The sequence below is a fragment of the Artibeus jamaicensis genome, unplaced genomic scaffold (assembly GCF_021234435.1).
Source record: "Artibeus jamaicensis isolate MK-2021 breed Jamaican fruit bat unplaced genomic scaffold, CSHL_Jam_final scaffold_2172, whole genome shotgun sequence".
NCBI lineage: Eukaryota > Metazoa > Chordata > Mammalia > Chiroptera > Phyllostomidae > Artibeus > Artibeus jamaicensis.
The window spans coordinates 1,425,747-1,448,897 of NW_026522031.1; the positions used below are offsets into that span (position 1 = coordinate 1,425,747).

At 48.2% G+C, this 23,151-nt stretch overlaps 1 protein-coding gene across 1 annotated transcript in view; it reads left to right on the forward strand.

Annotated features, from left to right (window-relative positions):
- Positions 1 to 23,151, forward strand: part of TBXAS1 (thromboxane A synthase 1) — a 139,558-nt gene that overhangs the window by 40,062 nt on the left and 76,345 nt on the right. The window contains exon 4 of the mRNA XM_053656614.1: positions 18,722 to 18,818. Coding sequence (XP_053512589.1) covers positions 18,722 to 18,818 — 97 coding nt within the window. The remainder of the gene's footprint in view (positions 1 to 18,721; positions 18,819 to 23,151) is intronic.

Sequence of the window (23,151 nt, forward strand, 5' to 3'; positions counted from 1 at the left end):
AATAAATTCCATATTTAATTGCATTACACCTGCGACAAACTCGAGTGGTTCAACCCAAATGCAAAATAGAGTTACGTAACAGTCCTGAATCACCATGGCAATGGCCAAGGCGTTCTCCCATCTGCAAGCGGGTCCAGGCAACGTGTGGGGGCACCGAGTGTCTCTCTCCGGCCAAGAACTCTCTGCACGGACCATCTCAAGCACTGAACATATGTGGCCCATTCTAGGGCTCCTAAGCCTAATTCATTGAGAAGGCAAATAACATTCCTATTTTCTCCAAAAAGCAGAATGACAACCCATCTTTCATTTCACAGTTCTTAAAAAAAGTATCATTACCAAATCCAGAGAAGCAACTAACTCCCAATTCACATGGAGCATAGGTTCTTCTTCGATGACTACTTTGTGAGCAGAGAAACTTATTCTGAACAAGTTCTTGGAACTCTTGAATGATGAAAAAAACAGTTTTAAATCTTGTTGCTCACATTAGGCAAAAGGCAAAAGTGTCTACATGTCCAAACCAGATTAACTCTAGATACATAGTGCACATTTTCCAAAAACAAAAGTCAGAGCATCACACAGCCGTTTGAAATTCTTCCCAGTGTGGAATAACCCAAGTTTATCTATAAATGACCATACTCTCCTTTCTTCCTCAGGACTCATGTCTTTTAGAGTTTGGGTTGTTTCCTACACATTCCAACGACTCCTGGTCTTACGTGCAACATTTCTATGGCTGTGTATACCAAGTAATTCCCAGTCAGGTACCACTAAGTTTCTGATGCCAACACATCTGGGCATGAAACACATGCTTCAGTAGTTACAAACTTAACTACTGAATTAAGTTCCTTGGTTTTCTACACATCTCAAGACCATGCTCCTAACAACTTCTCCCCCTTGTTGCCCCCAAACTGCAAGAATTTACAAGCTACCGTACGAAGTTTTCCACTCTGGGTAAGGCTCTTAGTTGACTGGCCTGTTTACTCTCTGACGTGTTCTCCAAGCCCCTCCACATTAGCCACTACGGAGACACTGTTGTTAGCGCACGATGCTAGTTCGGCCTCTGCTGAAAGAGGAACTTCCTGGCCTTTGCCCTGAGCCTGTGGCTGGTGGGACATCAGGAAGTCCCACCAGCACTTCCTGATACTACCCAGGCTACAGGGAAGGTGGGCATCAGGTGTATTGATTGAGATCACTGCCTTCTATATTGGGACCCCCCGGGGAAGGAAATCCAGGTCCTCCCCAGGAGACCCCCCTGCGCCAGCCTCTCCATTGCTAATGCTGTGCCTGGGGACTATCAACCACCAGAGAGGCAACTTTTGAATGGACCTTCCACTTTCCTTTGAAGGTTGTCTGCCAGTCTTCAAGTTCATTTTGTGGTTCACTGCCAGAACACAGGATGTGCCTTATAATTGACATTGCCCCGGGATCTTTCCAAAGACTCCAGCCTAAAGATTTTTAACTGCTTCCCCAAAGTCCTAGACTTCTCTGCCAGAGTTTGGCCCCCCGGAACATCCCAAGGGCAAGAAGCCTCAGATCTCTGTCCTTGTATGGGAGCCCACTATGATGCCCTGATTGGACACCTAGCATTCCAAGTCCCTCCCACCTTCATCCATCCTTGTTAATGAGCACCACTTAATGAGAACTCAAATGGACACCTACGAAGATTTTATCTGGGTAGGTAGAATGGGTCTTCATGCTTCTATAGCATGGCTGGCAAGAGGGACTCTGCAGACCATGGCTGTGGAACTGGCGAGTACCCTCTCCCCCCACCCCTCCATCAGATCCAGGTTTTCAGGATGGCATGAGGGACATTTGATTGGAGGACACTTTTTAAAATTATGATAAAATATATACAACATACACATACAACAAATACAAAACACACACAACAAATTTACCATCCTACCATTTTTTCGTTGAATTGAATTGATTGGGGTGATGCTGGTTAACAAAATTATACAGGTTTCAGGTGCACGGTTCTACAACACATCATCTGTACACTGTATTGTGTGCTCACCACCCGAGTCAAGTCTCCGTCCACCACCATTTTTTCCCCTAAACCCTCCGCCACCCACCACGCCCCCCCCAAGCCATCCCACACTCTTGTCTGTATTCATGAGTTTTTTCTCTCTTTTTTTCTCTTTTACTCAATCCCCCACCCAGACCCCACACCCCCTCACCAACAGTGGTCAGTCTGCCCTCTGTCTACGAGTCTGTCTCTATTTTGCTGGATAGTTCATTTTGTTCATTAGATTCCACATATGAGTGAAATCATATGGTATTTGTCTTTCTCTGACTGGCTTATTTCACTCGGCTTAATGCTCTCCAGGTCCATTCACACTGTCACAAAGGGCAAGATTTTCTTCTTCTTCTTCTTCTCCTTCTTCTCCTTCTCCTTCTCCTTCTTCTTCTTTTTACTGCTGAGTAGTATTCCACTATATAAATGTATCACAGCTTCTTTTATCTACTTGTCTACTAATGGGCACTTGGACTGCTTCCAAATCCTGGCCATTGTACCAAACATAGAGGAACATATATTCTTTCAAATTAGTGTTTTGGGTTTCTTCAAATATAGTCCTAGGAGTGGAATCACTAGGTCATAAGGCAGTTCCATGTTTAATTTTTTGAGGTGTCTCCATCCTGCTTTCCACAGTGGCTGCACCAGTCTGCACTCCCACCAACAGTGCACAAGGGTCCCCTTTCCTCCACATCCTCACCAGCACTTGTTCAAGTACATGGTTCAGTGGCATTAAGTACAGTCACATTTTGTGCAACTGCCACCCCCAACCATCTCCAGAACTCCTCATCTGGAAAACCTGAAACGCAGTAGCCACTCAACACTCACTCTCCATTCCTCCTTTCCCCAGCCCCTGGCAACCTCCTTTCCGTCTCTGTGAGTCTGACTGCATCTGACAGCACGTGCCCTTTTGTGACTGGCTCATTTCACTTGGCATAGTGTCCTCAGGATTCCTCCACGTGGTAGCCTGTGTTGGCATTTCCTTCTTTTTCAAGGATGAATAATATTTGATTGTCCATGTATGCCACCTTTTGTTCATCCACGCCTCTCACCTTCCAGCTATTGCAAACAGTACAGCTGCGAACATGGGCGTACCAATCTCTTCCAGCACCCACGGGTCTCCTGGGTCTACAAGAAGTAAATTATCCGGAAGTGGAATTGCTGAATCATATAGCAGTTATATTTTCATTTTTGAAGACCTGACATACTACTTTTCTGTAGAGACTATACGATTGTACATTTGGAGAACATTTTATAGCCCTGCTTTGCAGTTCCCTTTGACCATGGCTGAGTGGCCACTGCCTCCTGACTTGATAGTGAACTCCAGGAGAAGTTTAAACCTCTTGTGCTCTGGAACCCAACTGGTTTACATGAACCCCGTTATCAACAAATGCTTGCACGGCGCCATGAATTCAGCTTGTTTTAATAATTCCCAATAGCACCCCCGCCCCAGGGCACCTTCTTCCCTTATCTCGCCCTCTGCCAAGCTTCTACAATTTATGTTGTTTGCTTTTCTATTCTGCTTTCAGCCCTCTCCGAGCTCCTTTCCCCCACTGGGTCACTGTGGCCTTTCTGTCTCATACACATTTAGTCTTCTCTGTCTGGGACTCGTCGACATTGACTTTCTCTGGGCCTGCACTTCTCCTTGGCCCCAGCTTTTTCATCACTGGGTGTCCTACCTCAAGTGATTTGTCAAGATCATGTCCTTGCCATTTGCGACTTATTAGTTTTCTTCCTCTGTGTTTCTGTAGCACAGGCTTTCAGCCGGATCGCGGGCCTGTGTCCCAGCTTTGTGCTTATTTGCTGGAGGAGACCTATTAAATTCCCTCCTGTCCCCACGGTCTCTGCACCGAGCGTGCGCTCATTGAGAAAGGCTAACTAGCTCCACCGCCGCCCAAACAAAAGGGAGATGGCAGGTGGCCTGCGGGGGGAGAAAGCTTAAAGATTTTGGTTGAAACAGAAAAGGGGAGAGTAGAGGCTAAGGGTGCACCAGGGAGGTCTGAATTCTGGGACACCGATAGGGAGGACAACCTTGGCAGTGGCAGGAGAGGAGACAGATTTAAGGAATGGTGGCAAGGAAGTCAGGTACTTGAAGGCGGTTAGTTGTGCAGACTTGCGGAGTAACGAGGAGGGGGGAGGGGGCGGAAATGTATAAGCAAACAAGCAACCATTCTAATAGCCCAGGGGAGTGATCATGGCGATTTGAATCATCAGAAACATAAGGAAACAGACTCATAGATACAGAAAACAGACTGAGGGCATTAGAGGGGAGGGGGTGGAGGTGCTGGGTGAAGAAGGTGAAGGGATTAAACAAATTCATAGGCACAGACAAAAGTGCGGTGATGAACGGAGGGAAAGTGGGGTGGGGGAGGTGGGAAAGGGTAGAGGTGGGACAGCTGGTGACGGAAGGAGACTAGACTTTGGGTGACGAGCACACAATACAACATACAGATGATATATTATAAAATTGTACCCCTGAAACCTATGCAATTTCATTAACATCACCCCAATAAATTCAATAGAGATTTTTAAAAATAAAAAATATATAAGGGAAAGAAAAAGCACATTTTATATAGGAAATGTCCTGTGACAGCGGAATTGGACAACTCATCAATTATGAGGGACAAGAGTGGGTCGCCATTAGTCACTGACTCTGGCTCTGAATTCTGGAGACTCATGGTCGTTCCGCCACAATGAAGAGTTGAACATGACAGGGTGAAAGACAGTCCCATCTTTGCCACAGTCAAATGGATGACACAGCGGGTCCAAGGTGGCTTAGGAACCAGGCACTCTAAGGTGACCCGTGCATCAGGAGGAGAGGAGAGGATATGAGGCCCAGGCTGGGCTTGGACCCTGGAACCTCCAGCCTCCCGGCCTTCAGCCACCTAATGTGGCATTTCCCACAGTGCGTCCTTTGGGCCATTTCCAGCAACAATCATCATTACGTGGAAAATAAAAGGGGGATGTCCCCCTGGTCAAAGGCTGGAAACACTGCGCTGATCAAAGGAACACAGGCCTCTTCACATAATAACCCGAAACCTTTCATGTAATAATGAGCTTGGGAGACCGCCTGGTGAGAAGTTTAGTGTTTGACTGCAGAACTTTTTTGTTTGTTTGTTTTCCAGAATGTCTCTTGGGGCTTTGCGAGAAAACACTGATCCCATACATAGCAACATTTGATCCTTAGAGAATTCCACATTTAAAAGAAAACCATTGACAATAGTAGTTTACTTCACCATTGTGAATGACCAGTGTTGCAAGCAACAATTACTAATTTCCTCCATTTCCAGGTGTGTGTGTGTATGTGTGCACATGTGTGCGTGTGCATCTGTGGCACCAGGGAGCACTGGGGACTCAAGGCCAGGTCTCGCTTGTCTCTTTATTCCTTTCACCCCAACTTTCTCGCATCCTGCTTCCTAGCCCCAACTAACAACCGCCTCATTGCACTCAATGAGCATTTCTTGGTACATGTTCTTGCATACTGTCTATTCTCGTTTTGTCACATTATCTTTGGCGCATGCCCACAGTAGTGCCGTATCTCACTTTATCCCTTGGGGTGCTCATTGAGCGCCATGAAGACCCACCATGTCTCTGTCCCCATTGAGTCTATCACTGCCTGTCCCTGAGCGGTGCACCCTCACCCACTCTCCCAGCAGGTGACACCCAGTGGCTTCCAGCAAACACTGCTGCAGGGGACATCTTTTTCAAGGTCCTTTCTGGACCTGTGCACAAATTCATTGGTCTACGTATCTTGCTTTTATGACTGTAAGAGACATCTGTCTTTGTTCCCTGGGGCCACTTACATAGTCAATGTTATTAATCTGTAAGAGTTTTCCAGTCCTCTATGTGGTCTTGTCCCTTTAATACGTAATGGGACTAATCCAACAACCCTGTGAGTTTGGCCAGGCTGATCCATGATCCTCAATTTATACACAGACATCAGTGATGTCAATCGGAGAACGACAGTTTAGTAAGAGGTGGGTTCTCCTTACTTATCCAAAGCCTTTCTGTTCCACTGTCCCTTATTGCTCCCTGGACACTCCTAACACTCCTCAGGACATGGGCCCTGACAATAGGTCACATCATTAGTTGTTGATTGTCCCACCCTCCTGCTGGAAAGCAAACTCGGGGAGGACAGGACCTCTTTCTCTTCTTTGCTCTGATTTTCCCAGGGCCTGACATATGAACCCGCTTGAGAAATAGTTGTTGAATGTTGAGCAGAATCATGCAGGACAGCTGCATCCCCAAGAAAACCTCCAAAAGGAAGGTCTTGTTTTTGCTGATCTTGGTCATTAGTATTATTTCCCTGGGACATAAGGAAAGGAATTGGGGGTCAGCTTTGGATGAGGGGTCTGTCCTCTTTCCCCATCAGTGGCCCGGTCAGTTCAGCAGTCAGCCCATAAAAACACGGTGGATTTGCTACCACATCAGGCCATCCTGGGACCCACAGGAGAAGGGAGGGTCTGCTCCAGTGACCTGCCTGCCGGGCTCCACCCACTTGGGTCACACATCTGACTTTTAGGGAGCGAATCCTATCCCATCCCTCTTTCCCTAGGGGCTGCCCTCTCCCCTAGCCTTACTTTTGGGGGTTGCCCTAGGGTGCCAGAAGGAGCATGGGATTAGGAGCCAGACCTGGGTTCTGTCTCAGCTCAGCTTTCCCAGCCAAGAGACTAGAACCATCATCCTTGCCTTTAAAAAAACACTTGCGCCCTGGCTGGTGTAGCTCAGCGGATTGAGCGCGGGCCTGCGAACCATGCGATCGCGGTTCGATTCCCAGTCAGGGCACATGCCTGGGTTGCAGGCCAGTTCCCAGTGGGGGACACATGAGAGGCAACCACACACTGATGTTTCTCTCTCTCTCTTTCTCCTTTCCTTCCCCTCTCTCTGAAAATAAATTAAAAAAAAAAAAAACACTTGCACTCCTGCCTACCTCACCGGTCTGATGTGAGAAAGGAGCTCTCTGTACTCTCTGTCGGCCCAGTCTGCCCAAGGAGCAGCAGTTCTAATCCTGGCTCCGCCACTCCCAGACGGCACCCTGGGGCAGTGACCATTTCCAGAACCTGCGGGGTGACTTTCACCAATCCTGCAGGTGGGTCCTCAGGAAATCTGGGGAGGAGTGTCCCTGGCCTTTCCCGCCTCCTTCTGGCAAAGGGGCAGTTCTAAGGTGATGTCACGTGTCCTGGGGGCACCCGCACCATCACCTCCCCTCTTCGGACCTGCTTTCCGACCTGTGAAATGAGGGGCTCAGGCTGGAATCATCCTCTTGAAGCTTCCTTCTGTCTCAATTACTAGCATTTGTGGTTTCATGCTTTGTCCTCTGCCTCCTGTGTTGCCCCAAGTGGGCCCACATTCTTTTGCCGTTCAATTCTCCTTTCTTTAGAGTTGCCCATCGGGGCTTGCGAACACCTGGCCCAGGACGGCGCCTTTTTCCCCGAGGCTGGGAGCTCCTCCCTGGCTGTTCTGTCTTTCCAGAACACGTTCTAGCTTTTGTTGAGCCTGTCAATTCATACCCTGAGTCCACATATCATTTGGGGAGGAGAGATTTCGCCATGTACTATCACAGAAACGTATGTCTTACATGTGTTCTATGGATTAGGACCCCGCTCCCCCCTCCACCCCCCTCCCCTGCCCACAGTTCCCTCCAGGGCCTGAGAATCTACAGGCCTGGGCATAACTGTGTGGGCACCAGTGCTCGGGTTGCCCCTGTGGTGCCATCTCACTGTTTATTTAGTGGCCTGATGCTGTTTGCATCAACAACTTTGCCTTATAGGCTGTTCTTCATGTTTATGCTTCTTACTGTGAAAAAAAATGGCTTGCCTAACATCTGTTCTGAATTCATTTTTTCTTTATATTCTATTTATCTATTCCCGATTGAATTAAATTTGCGCCAAGGACAGTCACCGGAATTGGAATCTTCAGTGTCCTTTAGGATTTCTGTACACTTCAATACATCTCTTAATTACTCTCTTTTTACTGTTATGAGAGATAGGTATATACCCGCATTCACACGGGCAGATAGGTTTGTAGCTTGCCTCTCTGCCTTTCCCCCTCTGGGGAATACATTTTATTAACTGAATAAATTAAATGGGCACGTATATCCAATAGAGTAGAGAGGTTTTTCGTTATGGGTTTGTTTCAGATCATTTTCCCCCTGGCCGTCCAATTCCCTCCTTTTGCCCAAGCTCTGTTCTAGAAAAAGCTTTACTTAGCTTGACATAGTCATAACTCACCCAGGACGAGGAGGGCCACTGTGTTTCACAGATGAAGATGCCCCACCAGGCTGGTTTATGTGAAATCAGACCTGAATCCTCAATAACCCCCTACTCTCACCACTTAGAAACTCACGACCAAGCATATTCCCAGCTGCAGCTGAGAAAGTCCCTGAAGAAGGGTGGAGAGACCTGCTTTTCCTCCCGATACCTGGGAAATCTACCGGAGGCCTGACTGTGACCCTGAGACTCACCACGGGACTGGCGCAGCGTCCCGGAGGTCCACCTCCAAACGCAGTGCTCTATCTGCCATCTGTTCTCGGGTCATTCTGGGAGGGGCGTGCCCTCCCGCCCCCTGTAGGACTTTTCTCACGCTGGGCCTGTGTCCATGTCTTCCAACGGCACAAAGGCAGAGATGACAATTTCCGCCAAGTCCAGAAGAGCCCACCGCTGGCCCCACCCAACAGGTGTCTCAGCTTTGCTCTGGGTACAGCGTTGAGTGGACGGCAGCGGGAGAAGCCACCCCTCCCTTCCGAGAAAGGTATCGCTCATGTCTCTTTTCCTGAAGAAAACTGGCATCTAATGTAGAAGAGACATGCAAACATAAGACAGGCCCTGTCCTCAAGTAATTCACAGGGCAGTAAGGAGCCGGTCAATAAAGAGAAGAGGGATGGCAGATCGACAGGGGAATGGAAAAGTGCCGTGGAAGCGAGGAGGAGGAGGAAGGGGTCTAAGAACCCTCCACAGGGGAGGGGGCATGCGACCTGTCAGAAGGCCTTTTTGAAACGAACGAGTTGAAGACTGGAGAGAAAACGGCGTGCAAAGCTGGAAAACGACTGCCAATTGGGGAGCCACAAATAACTTTTTAGAGCAATGGATGTCTGTGGTTCCCAAACTACGTGCCAAGGCACCCCAGGGGGCCACAGTGAATTCGCAGGGCTTCCTGGGATGTTTTACATATTCGTGGGGGGGACACAGCGACATCTGTTGGTGACCATGGGAATTACTTTCAATTTATGTGTATTCTTTTTTCAAACGTCTGCTAAGTTGTTAGAACATGAATACTTACTAAGTTGTTTGGACTTAACTGCTTAAAAAAAAAATAAGAGTTTTAGGGACTTCTTTTGGCCTCAGGAGGCTATGACAAATTCCTGAGTCATGAAGCGTGTGGTGAATTGAGAAAGTTTGGGAACCTTGGTGGAGGGAGGTGAGGCAGGGACCGAGGCCGTGAGCTCCGGTGGAGCCCCTTGCTACAGGCCGAGAGCTACAGGCCATGTGGCTTCAGGGGAGAAGTTTCCCTGGAGCGGGACGACCTGGTCAGCTCCCGTGTTACCACGTCGTTGGCTTTGCCTGAGAGCCCCGCTGGGAGGCACTGCAGCGGTCCCTGAGAGAGAGACAGGCCTCCACCCAGCAGCCTCGGGACTGGAACCGCACCACAGCACACTCCCTGAACATCGGGGAGCTCCTGTTGCATGCCCAACACGGTCGTAAATGCCAGACATCAAGAATACACGAGGCATAAATGCCCTGTGGTGAAAACACTCACAATCAAGTGGAAAAGCAGGCACGAAAAGAAGCCAGCACAAGGAGCACAGAACCTCCAGGAGTTAAGGAGGCAAGAGAAGAAAAGAGAGCGCTGTTCCAGGATGCCAAGGGAACAGCATGTGCAAAGGCACGGAGGCACGCGGTGGTGGAGGGTTTCAGTAAGTCAGGGTGATCGGCGAAGGGGAATTTGGGAGGGAAGAGGCTGCAAAGCAAGGCAGGGGCCAGGTTGTGAAGGGAGTTGCCTGCGGTGCTGAAACTCCCAAGGGGCTCGATGGTGACAAACCACTGAAGGGTTTCAAATAAATGAGCAGTACAATGGGATTTGCATTTTACAAAGTCCCAGGTGGGCGCACTGAGCTGGGCCCCATATGCAGACTGGCAGCAGATAGGGAACTTAAGCCAGAATGATGGGGACTTACAACCCTGAGCGGGAGGTCTGAAATCCAGCCAAGAAGTGAGGGACAAAAGATCCACCAGTATGATGACAGCAGGAGAACGATGCTAATCAGACCCCAGGCACCCCAGAGAGGAAAAGGGCTGAGAGAGGGCTGATTTGGTCCATCAGCCTCTGGAGGGGCTGTGAGTTCAGGGGCAGCCCCCAAGCGTGACCACCGGACGCTGCCCTGTGCAGGTAATCCACACCCTGCGGGCGTGACAGCTGGGAGTCGGGAGAAGGCAGCTCCCAGGCTCCAAGGGCCTCTGACTCTGTCACTAGCTCGAGAAGTGTCCCTAGCAGCTCAAGTCTGCTCTGCCACACAGCTCTCTCAAGCCACCCCCACTCCAATGACAGATTGGATGGCATGGAGCCCCAAGGAGCCAAGCAGGACCAGATCCCCAGGACTCCTGGGCCATGATCTGTCCACAGGAGGATGCGGGCCGCCCAGCCCAGGGGCAGCGCCTATGAAAGTCAAGGGCCCACGTGCTCCCAGCACTGGACTCTTCACTAAACGTTGGAGAAGCTGAGGGACTCGGACACACAATTGCGCTCTCTAGGAGGCAATGGCCACCTTTCCCCACTGAGCTTTCTGACGCTTGCACATTTAGAGTCTAGGCCGGAGATGAGACTTAAGGCCAGGACAAAAGTTACCCTTTCAGCATCTTCCACCTACTGGGAGAGAAAACTGTCCCCCCAACGAGGATTTATCAGATGCCTGGTGTCTTGCTCCCACTTGTCCCAGTTGCTGGAGGCCCTTGTCAACCCCTCAGTCTGTACTTGGAAAGGGGTCTCCAGACACAGGCTCAGAGTCCTGCCGACACAGGGCAGGTGCTGGCTTGTCTCCTGGTCTCCTGGGGGTGCTCCTCACCCAGCTTCTCCATCCCCTGGAAAGTGGCCCCAGCAGGTGAGACCCACCTACCAGAGGGTACACAGCCCTTCACTACGATGGGGAAGTTATTGCACCTAGAGCTTGACCATGCATCAAACAGTCTCATGTTTCTCATCTGACCCACATAACGGCCTCTTTTACCAATGACACTGGCTTAGGATGGCTGTGCTTTGCTCGAGGTGACAGGGCCTTGAACCCAAGTGTCCAGAGCCGCATCACTGCCAACCTCCACCCTGATGTCTGACAGACGCAGTGGGGACAGTCCAGTGACAAATACTTTTTATCCCTTTTTTCTTTTTCTTATGGCAAATGCCACGTGCGCTCATTGTGAACTGCTAGAACATGAAGGGGATACACAAGGCGAACAGCACTGGTCCCCGTAACTTCCGGCTCCAGACACCGGCCCTGGGAGCTAACACACCTCCCTCCAAGCTTTGTCCAGGCCCCAGCACAGCCCCCGACACAGAGAATGTGCTCAGTAAATGGTTGTTGAATGAACTAACGGTCAGAGACACTAGCATTCATTTGCAGAACTGCATGGACCATTTCACAAGGTGCTTTTCCACTCAGCTGTGCATCCCGGACCCCCTTGTGTGTGGGTGTGCAGGTGCCTCCCTGAACAGCTTCTAGAACTCAGCCATCTCAGATGGGGGTGGGCCTTATGGAACGGAGCCAGACAGCCCCCCCAGCTCACACCAGCTGGCCGCCCTGCCTCAGTTCCCAGAAAGCAATTGTGAACTATTTTCCTTGAACTGACTGGTCATTTCTTTTTAAAAAAAACCTCTCATTAAACAAGTCAAACAAGTGTTATTTTTGTCTGCATAATATATTTCACCGATTTGTCTCTGTTTTCTCTTCAACCGGGTGCTTTGGGGTTGTATAAGCAAATTCTTATGTGCATATATAAATATAAATGAACAACTGGCTGAGAATGTTTTACCCTGAAAGGTGACTGTAGACACATTCGAATTAGAGAAAGGAAGAACTTACCTTGCTCAGTGCACTCGTGGGGTGGTTCTGGTCCCTCGGGCAGGAGGCTGCTTTGAATGCCCGCCTTTAAAAGGCCGCATACAGAGCTGGAGCCTGGCTCTTCCCTCCTGCACATGGATGCAGCCCTAGGGCTGTCCCGTGGAGGCCGGTCTGGGAGGAGGGACCTGCAGGCGAGAGGACAGTGCGGTCAATGGCAGGGGCCCAGGCTTTGGCAGCTGCCAGACTGGGATCATCCCCATCTGGGGGAACTTACTTAAACTCTCAAAGTCTCAGTGTTCTGTTCTGAAAAGTGGGTATAATGACCCCATGCATTTTTCTTTTTTAAAGAGGATTAAAGGAGGCGATATAAGCACCGCACTCAGAATGAGGTCTGGCAGGTAGTGAGCACTCAGCACAGGCTCAAAACAGCAGGCACCACTGCAAGAAGCATCCTCCACCCTTCCCCACGGACTGGTTTTATGGAGACAGAAGTTCCTTCACACCCCACAGACGGTAGACTTAATATCCAAAGACAATGACTTAATTTCCAATTCCTAGGAATTAAAGGATTTAAAGCCACAGCAGCAAGCTGCAGAGGTTCCCAGTTTCACTCCCATATTGCAGGGACAAGGAGGCTGAAGTGAAGGGTGTTTATGGAGTTTGTGTATGACAATTTCCTGAGCACGTGGCAGAGCTGAGTGACCCCGGACCCAGCCTCCTGGGCTCCATTGCATGTGGTTTTGCAACACCCTCCCACCCCCCACCTGAGGAGGAAATACCGCCATACAGTCGTACCCGTGTGCACACCGAGGCCAGAACCCCCTTGGGGAAGTCCGTCTGGAGAGGCACAGCAACATCCCAAAAAGAAAGGGGGCACTGTATTAGGCCTTCAGGATCACCATGATGGAAACCCAACTCAAATGGACTTAAGCACAAACTCACTTAAGCTTGGAGGATCCAAGGAAGACGGCAGGAGGTGACCTTCCTATGTACTTCCTCAACACTCTCTGCGTCTCTTAATTCCCTGCTGGTCCCTGTCAGCAGCTTCTGCAGAGAGTTCTTGCCACAGGTGAACAAGACGGCCACCAACAGCCCTAGACTCTTCTTCCCAGGAAGACAGAGCCTTGCTCCAGCCTCCATGCATACATCCCCAGAAAGGAGTCTGACTGGGTCACATGTCCGCCCATGGACCAGTCACTGTTGCCAAGGAGATGCGATACTACGATTGACCACACCTGGCTGGGAGGCCATCCCCCAGGCCAGCGGGACAGAGTGCTATCACTGAGAGAGCTCCCGAAACTGCACGGCGGGGGAGCAGGGCAGGCTACCTCGTGGAGGAGGAGGGCTGGGCAGACAAAGCCTGTGGAGCCAGCTTAGACCTGCAAAGAAAGGCCTGAAAACCGAGCTTCATTTACATGTTTTTCTTTCCAAGATCTTTCCAGGAGCTCCTCAAACGACTGATGAGCGTTTGTGTAAACATAAATTCAGTGGAGTACACAATTTACATGTAAAACGGGGCCAGTTTTCTCACGAGGTGCATAAACCAGCTCTGAAGCAATTCTAAAGGAATTGGGACAGAATGGTTTTTAGCATTAGCAATATTACTACTAGAAAAACACACGAAGACTCCCAAGGTGCCCGCTGGGGAGGACGACGTTCATTCGCGTGTAGGAGTATTATTTTGTTTTGTTGTTTTTTTTTTAAATCCAGATGATGTGTGTAAAATTATTTTGGCAATAACTAAATCAATACAAATATATTACCAAAATATGGTTGCACCCCAGTGCGAATGTTTTCCTTGTATATTGAACTAAGAATTTAAGGTAATAGGAATGGCGTAAACTCTAAGGTGGTAGGGTATAGAGCGGGGGTTTTTAATTTGGGATTTGGGGTCCCCGACCAGGTTGTTGTTATCAGATCGGGATCTCCTGGGGAGCCTGTTATAATGAGAAGAGACTGGGTCCCTCCCCAAAGGCTCTGGTCAGGTGGGTCCAGGTGGGGCCGGGCATCCTTATTTTCTGGATGGTTGGACACAGCACCACCCTCGCGCAGTGTTCTCAGCGCAGGAACAGTCTTCCTGCCTCAGAATCCAGAGACCCTATTAAATGCAGATTCCTGGGCCCCACCCAGGCCTACTAGGCCTGACTTGGAGAAGACTGGAGATATGACTATATTTATTAAGCTCCCAAGTGACTTTTCTAAGAACACTTGTTTTTGAGACAATTATAGATTCACAGAAAGTTGCAAAGCAAAAGGTACAGAGAGGTCCTAGGTACCCGTCACCCAGTGTCCCCGAAGGGTCACCTCTCGCATAACTAGAGGACATGAGGAAAGCTACACGGGTCCAATCCACAACACTTACTCAGATTTTATTGGGTTTACGTGCACTCGTATCTGTGTGTGCATTTCTGAGTGTAGCATTTAAGCAATTATATCACATGTGTAGGTTTGTGGAACTGCCACCACAGCCAAGATACGGAAGTGTCCCCTCACCACAAGGCTCTCTCGGGCCACCCTTCAGAGCCACATCAATCTGTCACCACCCCTTCCTAACCTCCAGCCACTAATAATATCTTCTCTATCTCTATCATTTTGTTATTTCAAAATTGTTATGCAAATGGGATCGTGTAATATGAAACCTTTTGCTCAAAAGGAGGGACAAAGATTATAGAAGATTGAACAATAAACTTTCACAATAAAAGAACATGAAATCTTTCTCGATTGGCTTTTTTTATTCACATAACTCCCTTGATATCCATCCAAATCCCTGCAGTAGCAATTGTCTGGGGTCTTTTTAGTGCAGCATAGTATTCCATTGCATGGATGTACCGCTGTTTGTTTAACCATCTGCCCACTGAAGAACATTTGAGATGTTTTTGGTTTTTGTATGTGACAAATAAAGCTGCTATGGACATTCACATTCATGTTTTCATGCGAACATGAGTTTTCATTTCTCTGGAATAAATGCCCCGGAGTGCTATTGCTGGGTCATATATAGTAAGTGCCTGTTTAGTTTTACAAGAAACTGCCAAACTATTTTCCAAACAGGCTGTACCACTTTACATTCACACCGCCAACACCTGAGTGATAGTTTCTCCACATGCTCACCAGCATTTGATATTATTATTTTATTCTAGCCATTCTGATGTGTAGTAACAGCTCATTGTGGTTTTAATTTGCATTTTCCAAACGGCAAACAATATTGAACATCTTTTCACAGGCTTACTTGCCATCTGTGTCCCCTCTTTGGCAAAGTATCTGTTCACGTCTTTTGCCCATGTTTTATAGACTGCGTAATCTAGATACAAGTTCTTTGTCAGATGCATGGTTTGCAGATATTTCTCTGAGTGTGTGGACTGCCTTCACCTCTTACCAGGGTCTTTCAGGGAGAAAAAAAATTGGACAAAGACCACTTTATTCATCTTTGTCCGTAACAAGTAGTACTTTTGGTGTCAACTCTCAGAACTATTTGCCTAGTGCTAGATCCCAAAGATTTTCTCCTATTTTTTTCCTGAAAGTTTTACATTTTACATGTAAGTCTGTGGTCCATTTTGAGGTGATTTTTGTGTAAGGCATGAGGTCATTTTTTTTGCCAATGCATGTCCAATTGCTTGTGGAAAAGGCTTTTCTTCCTCCATTGCTTTGCTTTTGTATCTCTGTCAAAACCCAACCAAGGATATTTGTGTGGGTCTATTTCTGGGTTCTCTGCTCTGTTCCAATCATCTAGAGGTCTATGTCTCTGCCAGTGCTACTCAGTCTTGACTAGTGTAGCCAAGTCTTAAAATCTGGTAGACTGATTCCCCCCACTTCATTCTTTTTCAAAACTGATTCAGTTATTTTAACTCCTTTGCCTTTCCATATGAATTTTAAAATAAGCTTGTCTATGCCTACAAAAATTCTTACTGTGATCAGTGTGGAGTGTGCTGATCCATGAACATAATGTATCTCTCCATCTATTGAGGTCTTCTTTGATTTTCTAACAAGCATGGCCAATGGCATTGTGTTTTAAGTTTGGTCTCCACACGTTCATTGTTAGCACACAGAGATGCCGTGTTGATTCTGTGTTTGTGTGTGTGCTGATCCTGAATCCTGCAACCTTGCTGAACTCACTTACTAGTTCAGGATTTTTTTTTTTATTTCTTACAATTCTTTATGTGGACAATCATGTCATCTGAGAATAGGGGCAATTTCATGAATTTCTTTCCAATCTCTATGCTTTTTATCCCTTTTTCTTGCCTTACTGCACTTGCTAGAATTGCCAGTACTATGTTGAATATCCTTGCCTTCTTCCTAGTCTCGGGAGAAAGCACTGTCTTTCCCCATTAAATGAGACCTTAGCTGGTTTCTGTAGTTTTTGTAGATACTTTTTATATAGTTGAGGAAGTTTCCTTCTGTTCCCTGAGAATTTTCAATTCATGAATGAGTGTTGGATTTTGCCAAATGCTTTTTTTACATCAATTGAATGATCACATAAACCTTCTTTTTTATTCAGTTTATATAGAGAGTATATTGACTTTTTAAATATATATATATATATATATTGAGCCAGCCAGGTATACCTAGAACAAATACCACTTGGTTATGGCATATAATTCTTTTTTACCTTGTAGTATGTAATTTGTTGGCATTCTTTAAGGGCAGGCCTGGTAGTGACAAATTCTCTTAGTTTCCCTTCATCTGACAATGTTTTTTTTTTTTTTCTTTCCTGAAGTATATTTTCACCAGACAGAGGACTTGTGATTGACAGCTCTCATCTTTCAGGTTTCCTTCTCACTTCCTTTCGGTCGCCATGGTTTCTGGCGTTTTGCTGTGCTTTGAACTGGTGTTCCCTACAGACCACGTCATTTCTCGCTGGCTGCTTTCAAGATGTTTTCTGTTTTGGGTTTTCAAAAGTTTAATGATGGCATATGTCTGCATGGATTTCTTTGGGTCCCTCCTGGGCGGGGGGCGTTCACACAGCTTCTTGAATCTGCAAGTCTGTGACTTCTGTCAGGCTGGAGGATTTCTAAGCCATTATCTCTTCAAACCCAGATAGGTGATTTTTTAGCATATTTTACATTTAAGAAGCTCTGCTCTCGAGTGGGCTCCGGAGGTCCAAGAACCCCTCAGACTACATAAAATGCCATTAATGTCCATTTTTCTCAGGAGACTGTCCACAGCTTCCACTAGATTTTCAAACGATTCCAGAGCACTCCTCATCGATTTTATGAAAGAACTAGCTTGCGGCCTTATCCTATTATTTTTCGTCTCCTTGGTTAAAAACCAATAAAAACTGGTCAGTATTGCTTTCTTCCTCCACATCTGCTGAACTCCTGTGTCCCAAGATTTCCCCAGCCATTTGGGGAAACAGGATCACTCAGGTGAATATTTTGAGTGCCCAATACCTGTCAGGCAAATCTCATTTTCATTTTCCCCCGGGTCAGTGAGAAAGAGGAGAGTTACAAAATTAAAACCTTGTTTGGCTCATGCAAAGTTCAGAGTAACTAAGAATCCAGACTAGATTTTGCCGCTTTCACATCTTACAACTTTTTTATCCTTTAACCTCTGCTCCTACCGTTCTGAGCTGCATATGCCAGCAATCAAATTATACCCCGAAAGCGTAATTTCATAGACGGCAAATGGGGCCTCATGCAGGGAGCCCACGTGTCATGGCTCCAGTCAGCTCCGCACAGCTCTCAGCGGAGCCCTCGGGCTCGTCCCTGGACAGGTGCCCCGCTGTCTTCTCTGCGGAGGACCCCTCACCTGCCTCTGCCACCCACCTTCCTGGACTAACTCCTGCTCCTCGTTCAGAACTCAGTGTGAGGATCACCCCCTCTGGGAAGCCTTTCATCTCTTCTCCCAGCATGGAGCTGGGCGTGCCTTTAAGGTTACCTAAGTGCGCCAGACATCCCACTGTGTGGCGACTAATTGTCACTCCCACCAGACAACGAGATCCTTGAAGGCTGTTGCTTTCCTCCCCCCCCGCCCGCCCCCGAACTTTAGTAAACAAATACAACAAGGCATGGACTTGTTGGATCTAACCAAGGCACCAACCGCCTCCAGAGTTCACCAGCCATGGCTGACCGGGCTGGTCCTTCCCCCCATGTCTTCATTCATACCCAAGCATCTGAGGAGTTTTTCCACATTACAGGTGTGGCAACCAGATGTGCAGCCCTTCACCAGCAGTTTCCTCTTTCCCGAATTCTCACAAATATTCATTAATTCACTTCAGACTTTTTCCAAGAATCAATATGTACAAGTCATTCATCATTCTCCCCCGCCCGCCCAGGATAACCGTCTTCCCATTTGGGGGCACTGTGGACATCACTGACCTCTGCTAGTTTCCTTCTTGGCCTCGCTGCTGGATCTGACGAATTCCTTATTACGGCGTTCACATTTTCTGTCGCTGGGGGCGGGGAGTCTGCCTGACCCATCCCGGACCCTGCAGGGACTGGTTCGAGGCGGGAGCCCATCAGTGTCTGTGGAATGAAACTTAACGTTAGATCACCTCGGCGACACTATTCTGCGTGATCAGCACGTTCATTTCCTCATCTTCTCTGCATCTCTGCTTCCTATTTATCTTTCACCCTTCACTCTACGCTCCCGTCGACCCTTTGTGGCGAGGATAAACGGGCAGGCGCACACAACACATCCAAAAGTAATTCTTTCATTCCTCCCAGGTACTATCTCGGCCGTCGGATGTTCATCGTTATCTCGGAGCCGGACATGATCAAGCAGGTGTTGGTTGAGAACTTCAGCAACTTCACCAACAGAATGGTATGTGGTTTCCTTTCTGCCAGTGGGTGGATGGGGAGTGACTCTGAGACGCGGGGACGGCGCGTCCCAGCACACGGGGACATGGCTGGGCCTCTCACCGACTCAAAACTGCACTGCCCGGGGAACTCAGGTTTTCAAGGGAGACACCAGGGCAAGGGAATGGCATTTACATTTCAGAAATGCTGCAGGGCAGCTAACGTTCAAGGAGAGGTCGCGGTTCATAAAACTCCTAAAACCAGGAGGGGGGTTTAAAGCTGCGTTCAAAACCAGAGGAATCCACAGGGCACAGGTCAAGTGAACTGCAGAAGACCCAGCAACATTAATAAATATCAGAGAAAAGGCAGAATGTCGAGCCTCTTGTGCTGACATTTCTCCCAGAGAGTATAAAAATCCTAAGGCTGGAAGGGAAGGACGAGCCACATTCCGAGGGAAATTTGTTCAGGGGGAGCCTGTCGGGGGGGCCCCTTTATGCCAGTTCAAGTCTCTGACCCACTAAAGGATGCACACACTCCATCTTCTTAGAAAATATATTTTCTACTTTTTATCTCTTTGCTGAGAAATCTCAGAGAATAGACAAAGTGACAGAAAGTGGCAGAGGTCAGTGTTGCCTGTATTTTCCAAAAGTGGGAAGACAGGAATTCTAGCAGAGAACCAATAGCATTTATATCGATTCTTTTTTTTTTTAATTATTTATTTATTTTTAGAGAGAAGGGAAGGAAGGGAGAGAGGGAGAGAAACATCAGTGTGTGGTTACCTCTTGTTTACCCCCTACTGGTTGTGGGGCCAGGCTCCACAACCCAGGCATGCGCCTTGACTGGGAATTGAACCGGCAACCCTTTGGTTCACAGGCCTGGCACTCAGTCCACTGAGCCACACCAGCCAGGGCGTGCTTATGTCAATTTTAAAAAGATTCTAAAATGAATTAATAAACACTTGCTTGTAAGAATTCAGAGAATCACTCTGTGCCAACCTATTTTTTGTGTATGTCAAATTAAACTCATCTTCCATTCTTATGGGGGTAGTAGGTAAGGTAGTCGCTCTTTCCTTGGTTATTTAGCAAACTTGCACATTGGCCATGTGGCCAGCACTGGATAGGTGATGGTTATAAATGAGATAAAGAACTTGACTTTGTCCTCAAGGAGCTCACCAGTGACAGAGGCAGACAATGTTGTAGGGGGACCACTTCTGCTGTGGAAACCACTGAGCCATCCAGGAAGGGGACAGGCCAGGAGATCTCAGGGGTTGAGTCTTTTTTTTTTAATCTTTATTATTTATCTTTAGAGGGGAAGGGAAAGAGAGAAGGAGAGAAATATATCCTCAGTCCCCGAGCCCTGGCCACCGAGGGGGTTGAGTCTTAAAGAAATTTGCATAGGCTCCCCCACCCGCCGTGTTCTATGCTAATGGAGACACTCGGAGCGTTTTCTAAACCTCACGAGAACATATGAGATTGGTCCAGTTACCGTCTCTATCGTACAGACAAGCAAACTAAGGCCTGATGAAGTGACAACTGGGTCACATCACTAGGAGGAGGAAGAGCAGGGACTCACATGCCACCTCCCGGCTCACACCCAGGGCTTGATTTACCGCCACTACCACAGCAGCTGCCATGGGTGATAGTTCTGGTCGGTCAAGGTTTCACGGAGCAGTTGTCTGCTCACCCTCCCAGCCCATGAGCACCATGCCTGGTCCAGACACCGCACGGTTCCTGGAAGAAGGTGACCAGGAGGGATGGTGGAAGGACCGCAGGCGTTTACTCTGCTGCCTCAAGAGAGTTCCCCAATCGCTACGTTGTTATTCCCTTGTTCCAAGTCCCCTAAAGGTCTTCTGTGGCGCCGGGCTCTTAGAGATGGAGTCTGATGGTTAAATGCAGTTGCACATTGTTGCTCAGAGCATTGATTAAAGAAGTGGGGGAAGCCGGTGCGTCAAAGAGCCCGGTGTCCCAGCAGGCAGGGAAGGTGCGCCGAGAGCCTGCCACGGTTCTTGATGGGATGTGGCCACCCCATGCCTTCCTACTGTTTCACGTGACACCCAGATGTCACCAGGGCACAAGACCCTGAGAGCTGACTAGCAAGAGGGCTGCCGTCTAACTGATAAATTACGGACAGACATTCACTCAGCACACACGTGTAAGCAGAGAGCACCGATAAACTGGCTCTAGCTTCAGCCCACTTCTCCGCTAAACACTTTGTCCGTCCTCCCTAACTTTTCCCATCCCCGTTCTAAGGTCTCTGAGCCCCAAACTCAGAATATGGCTCCAATTTCCTTCTTCCACTCAACACAGTGCCCTCAGGAGAAAGTTCAGGCTTCCCTGACAAGATTTAAGGGCCTCTGTACTGTAGAGGCTTTTCATATCCTCCCATCTCACCTCTCCCTGCTCCCCACCACAAGCTCTCACTCCTGCTGGACCAGCCCATTCTCCATTGATTCTCTCCATTAACCTCCCCCCGGAAATCCCTGCCCCAGTGCCTTTACTCATGCTGACACTCCCTCTAGAACTGGAAGCAGCACAACAGTGGGGCTTGCACTCGCTAGCAAGGCGAGCTTGAGCAAATTACTTAACTCCTGTAAGCCTCCCCTTCTTCCTTGGGAAGATGAGGAAGTGATCTACCTCACACATACAAGGTCACACATACAAGTCCTGCCTTCCCCGCACTGGACGTGCACTTGCTGCTATTCAGAGGAGACTGCCACGTCCTCGGCACCCAGCCAAACCCTAGCTGTCCTTCCCGGCTCTCTGCCAATTCTGCCTCCTCCACGAAGCCTTCCCTACTTCAGTCTACACTTATTTTTCCCCTTCTCTGAACTCCTATACCGGTTATCATCAGCATCGCACATGTCCACCACTGATTCTATGTACCACTTACAGTAAATGAAGGTACGGCTTCCACCTGAACTCGATCGTTAGCTCTTTAAGGCTTGTCCCACATTTTTGTACCCCTGTGTCCCAAACATCTAATGACTACTCAGCATCCAGTATTTTCTTGTTCAAGCTGAACTGAATCTTCGTCAACCTGACAGTGTCCCTGGAAGAACCAGACACTGCTGATCCTGGAGAGTCGATACACACTTTCTCGTCCAGATCACTCAGAAACACATAGACAGAGCCATCAAAGATCAGATGCCTAGGAACCCCCAGTGTTTACACACTGTTCCATCTGGGAACGTATCCACTTATCTTTAGCTTTGTTTACGCTCTTGAATCCAATCTCATCTTGAGGATAAAACAACCCTCAGTGACTCGATTTCTTTTATAACCATCTTTAGAGTGAGATTTTCTTGCAGATTTTTGAAAGTCAAATTAAATTGGGGTCTGTGGTTCCCTCTTCTCCATATGCTCATTTAGCTGCTCAAAGAACTCAAGGAGACCAGTGAGGCGTGGTTTCTCCTCTCGACACCACGCTGCCTTCCCCCTAGTAAACCATGTTTACTGAAGTGTTCCGCGATTCAGCTTTATTATACACCCGTTCAGCACACATTAAAGGCTTCCTCCATGCAAGTGTCTACCAAATGGTCCCCCGCGATACAGAAAATACCTCAGCATATTAGTTTGATACATTAAGTGAAAAGGAACTTAAATAACACACGGTTTCATTTTCCGCCTGTGGGAGCCCATGTCTGCTCAACAATCCAGCCTTGCCGTGCATGAGCCCCCGCCAGCCTGGCTGCCGAGCGTGTGACCCCATGGGGAACCCTTGATGGGTGTGGCTATGGAGCAAATATATACTGAATTTAGAAGTTGTTGAATGAAATTGTTTTTTTTTTTTTTCGAACTCCAGAACACTTAGGCTGGACAGGCTGCAGGTCGGACCGAGAATGGCAGTTCTCACGACGCTTCCCCACTCATGGGTTTGGAAGCCCCCTGTTCCACAGAACAATGGCTTTGCCCAGTTTCCAGATGGACTCCGAGGGCCTCTGTCCACGCCCTCAGCACTTCCCAACCTTGTCTGGTGGCCTGGGACCATTAAACCCAAGTCTATCTTCTAGCATTATAGAACCTGTTGTCCCAGTGCCTCAAGACTTGGTTATTTTTATTTGGATATCTTTTTAAAATTAGCTTCTCTTCACTATCGGGGATTCAACGAAGCCACAGAGAAGACTCTTTCTTTAGTATCTGCAGAAACTGAATGGGGGTGGGGGGACGTGACTCAGCAGACATGGTCACAGTCCGCAGGGGCGTGGTGGAGAGCTTGCCATTCCCGGCCTCTCCTTAAGGTCCTACGCTCGGTGGGGGGTGGGTGCTGTGGGAAGGGTGACTGAGGTAAGGTGGTCAGCGGCCCGTGTTAGGGCGGTCTGGTTGGAAGGGGACAGGGAGGGGACTCTGAGTTCTGGTCCA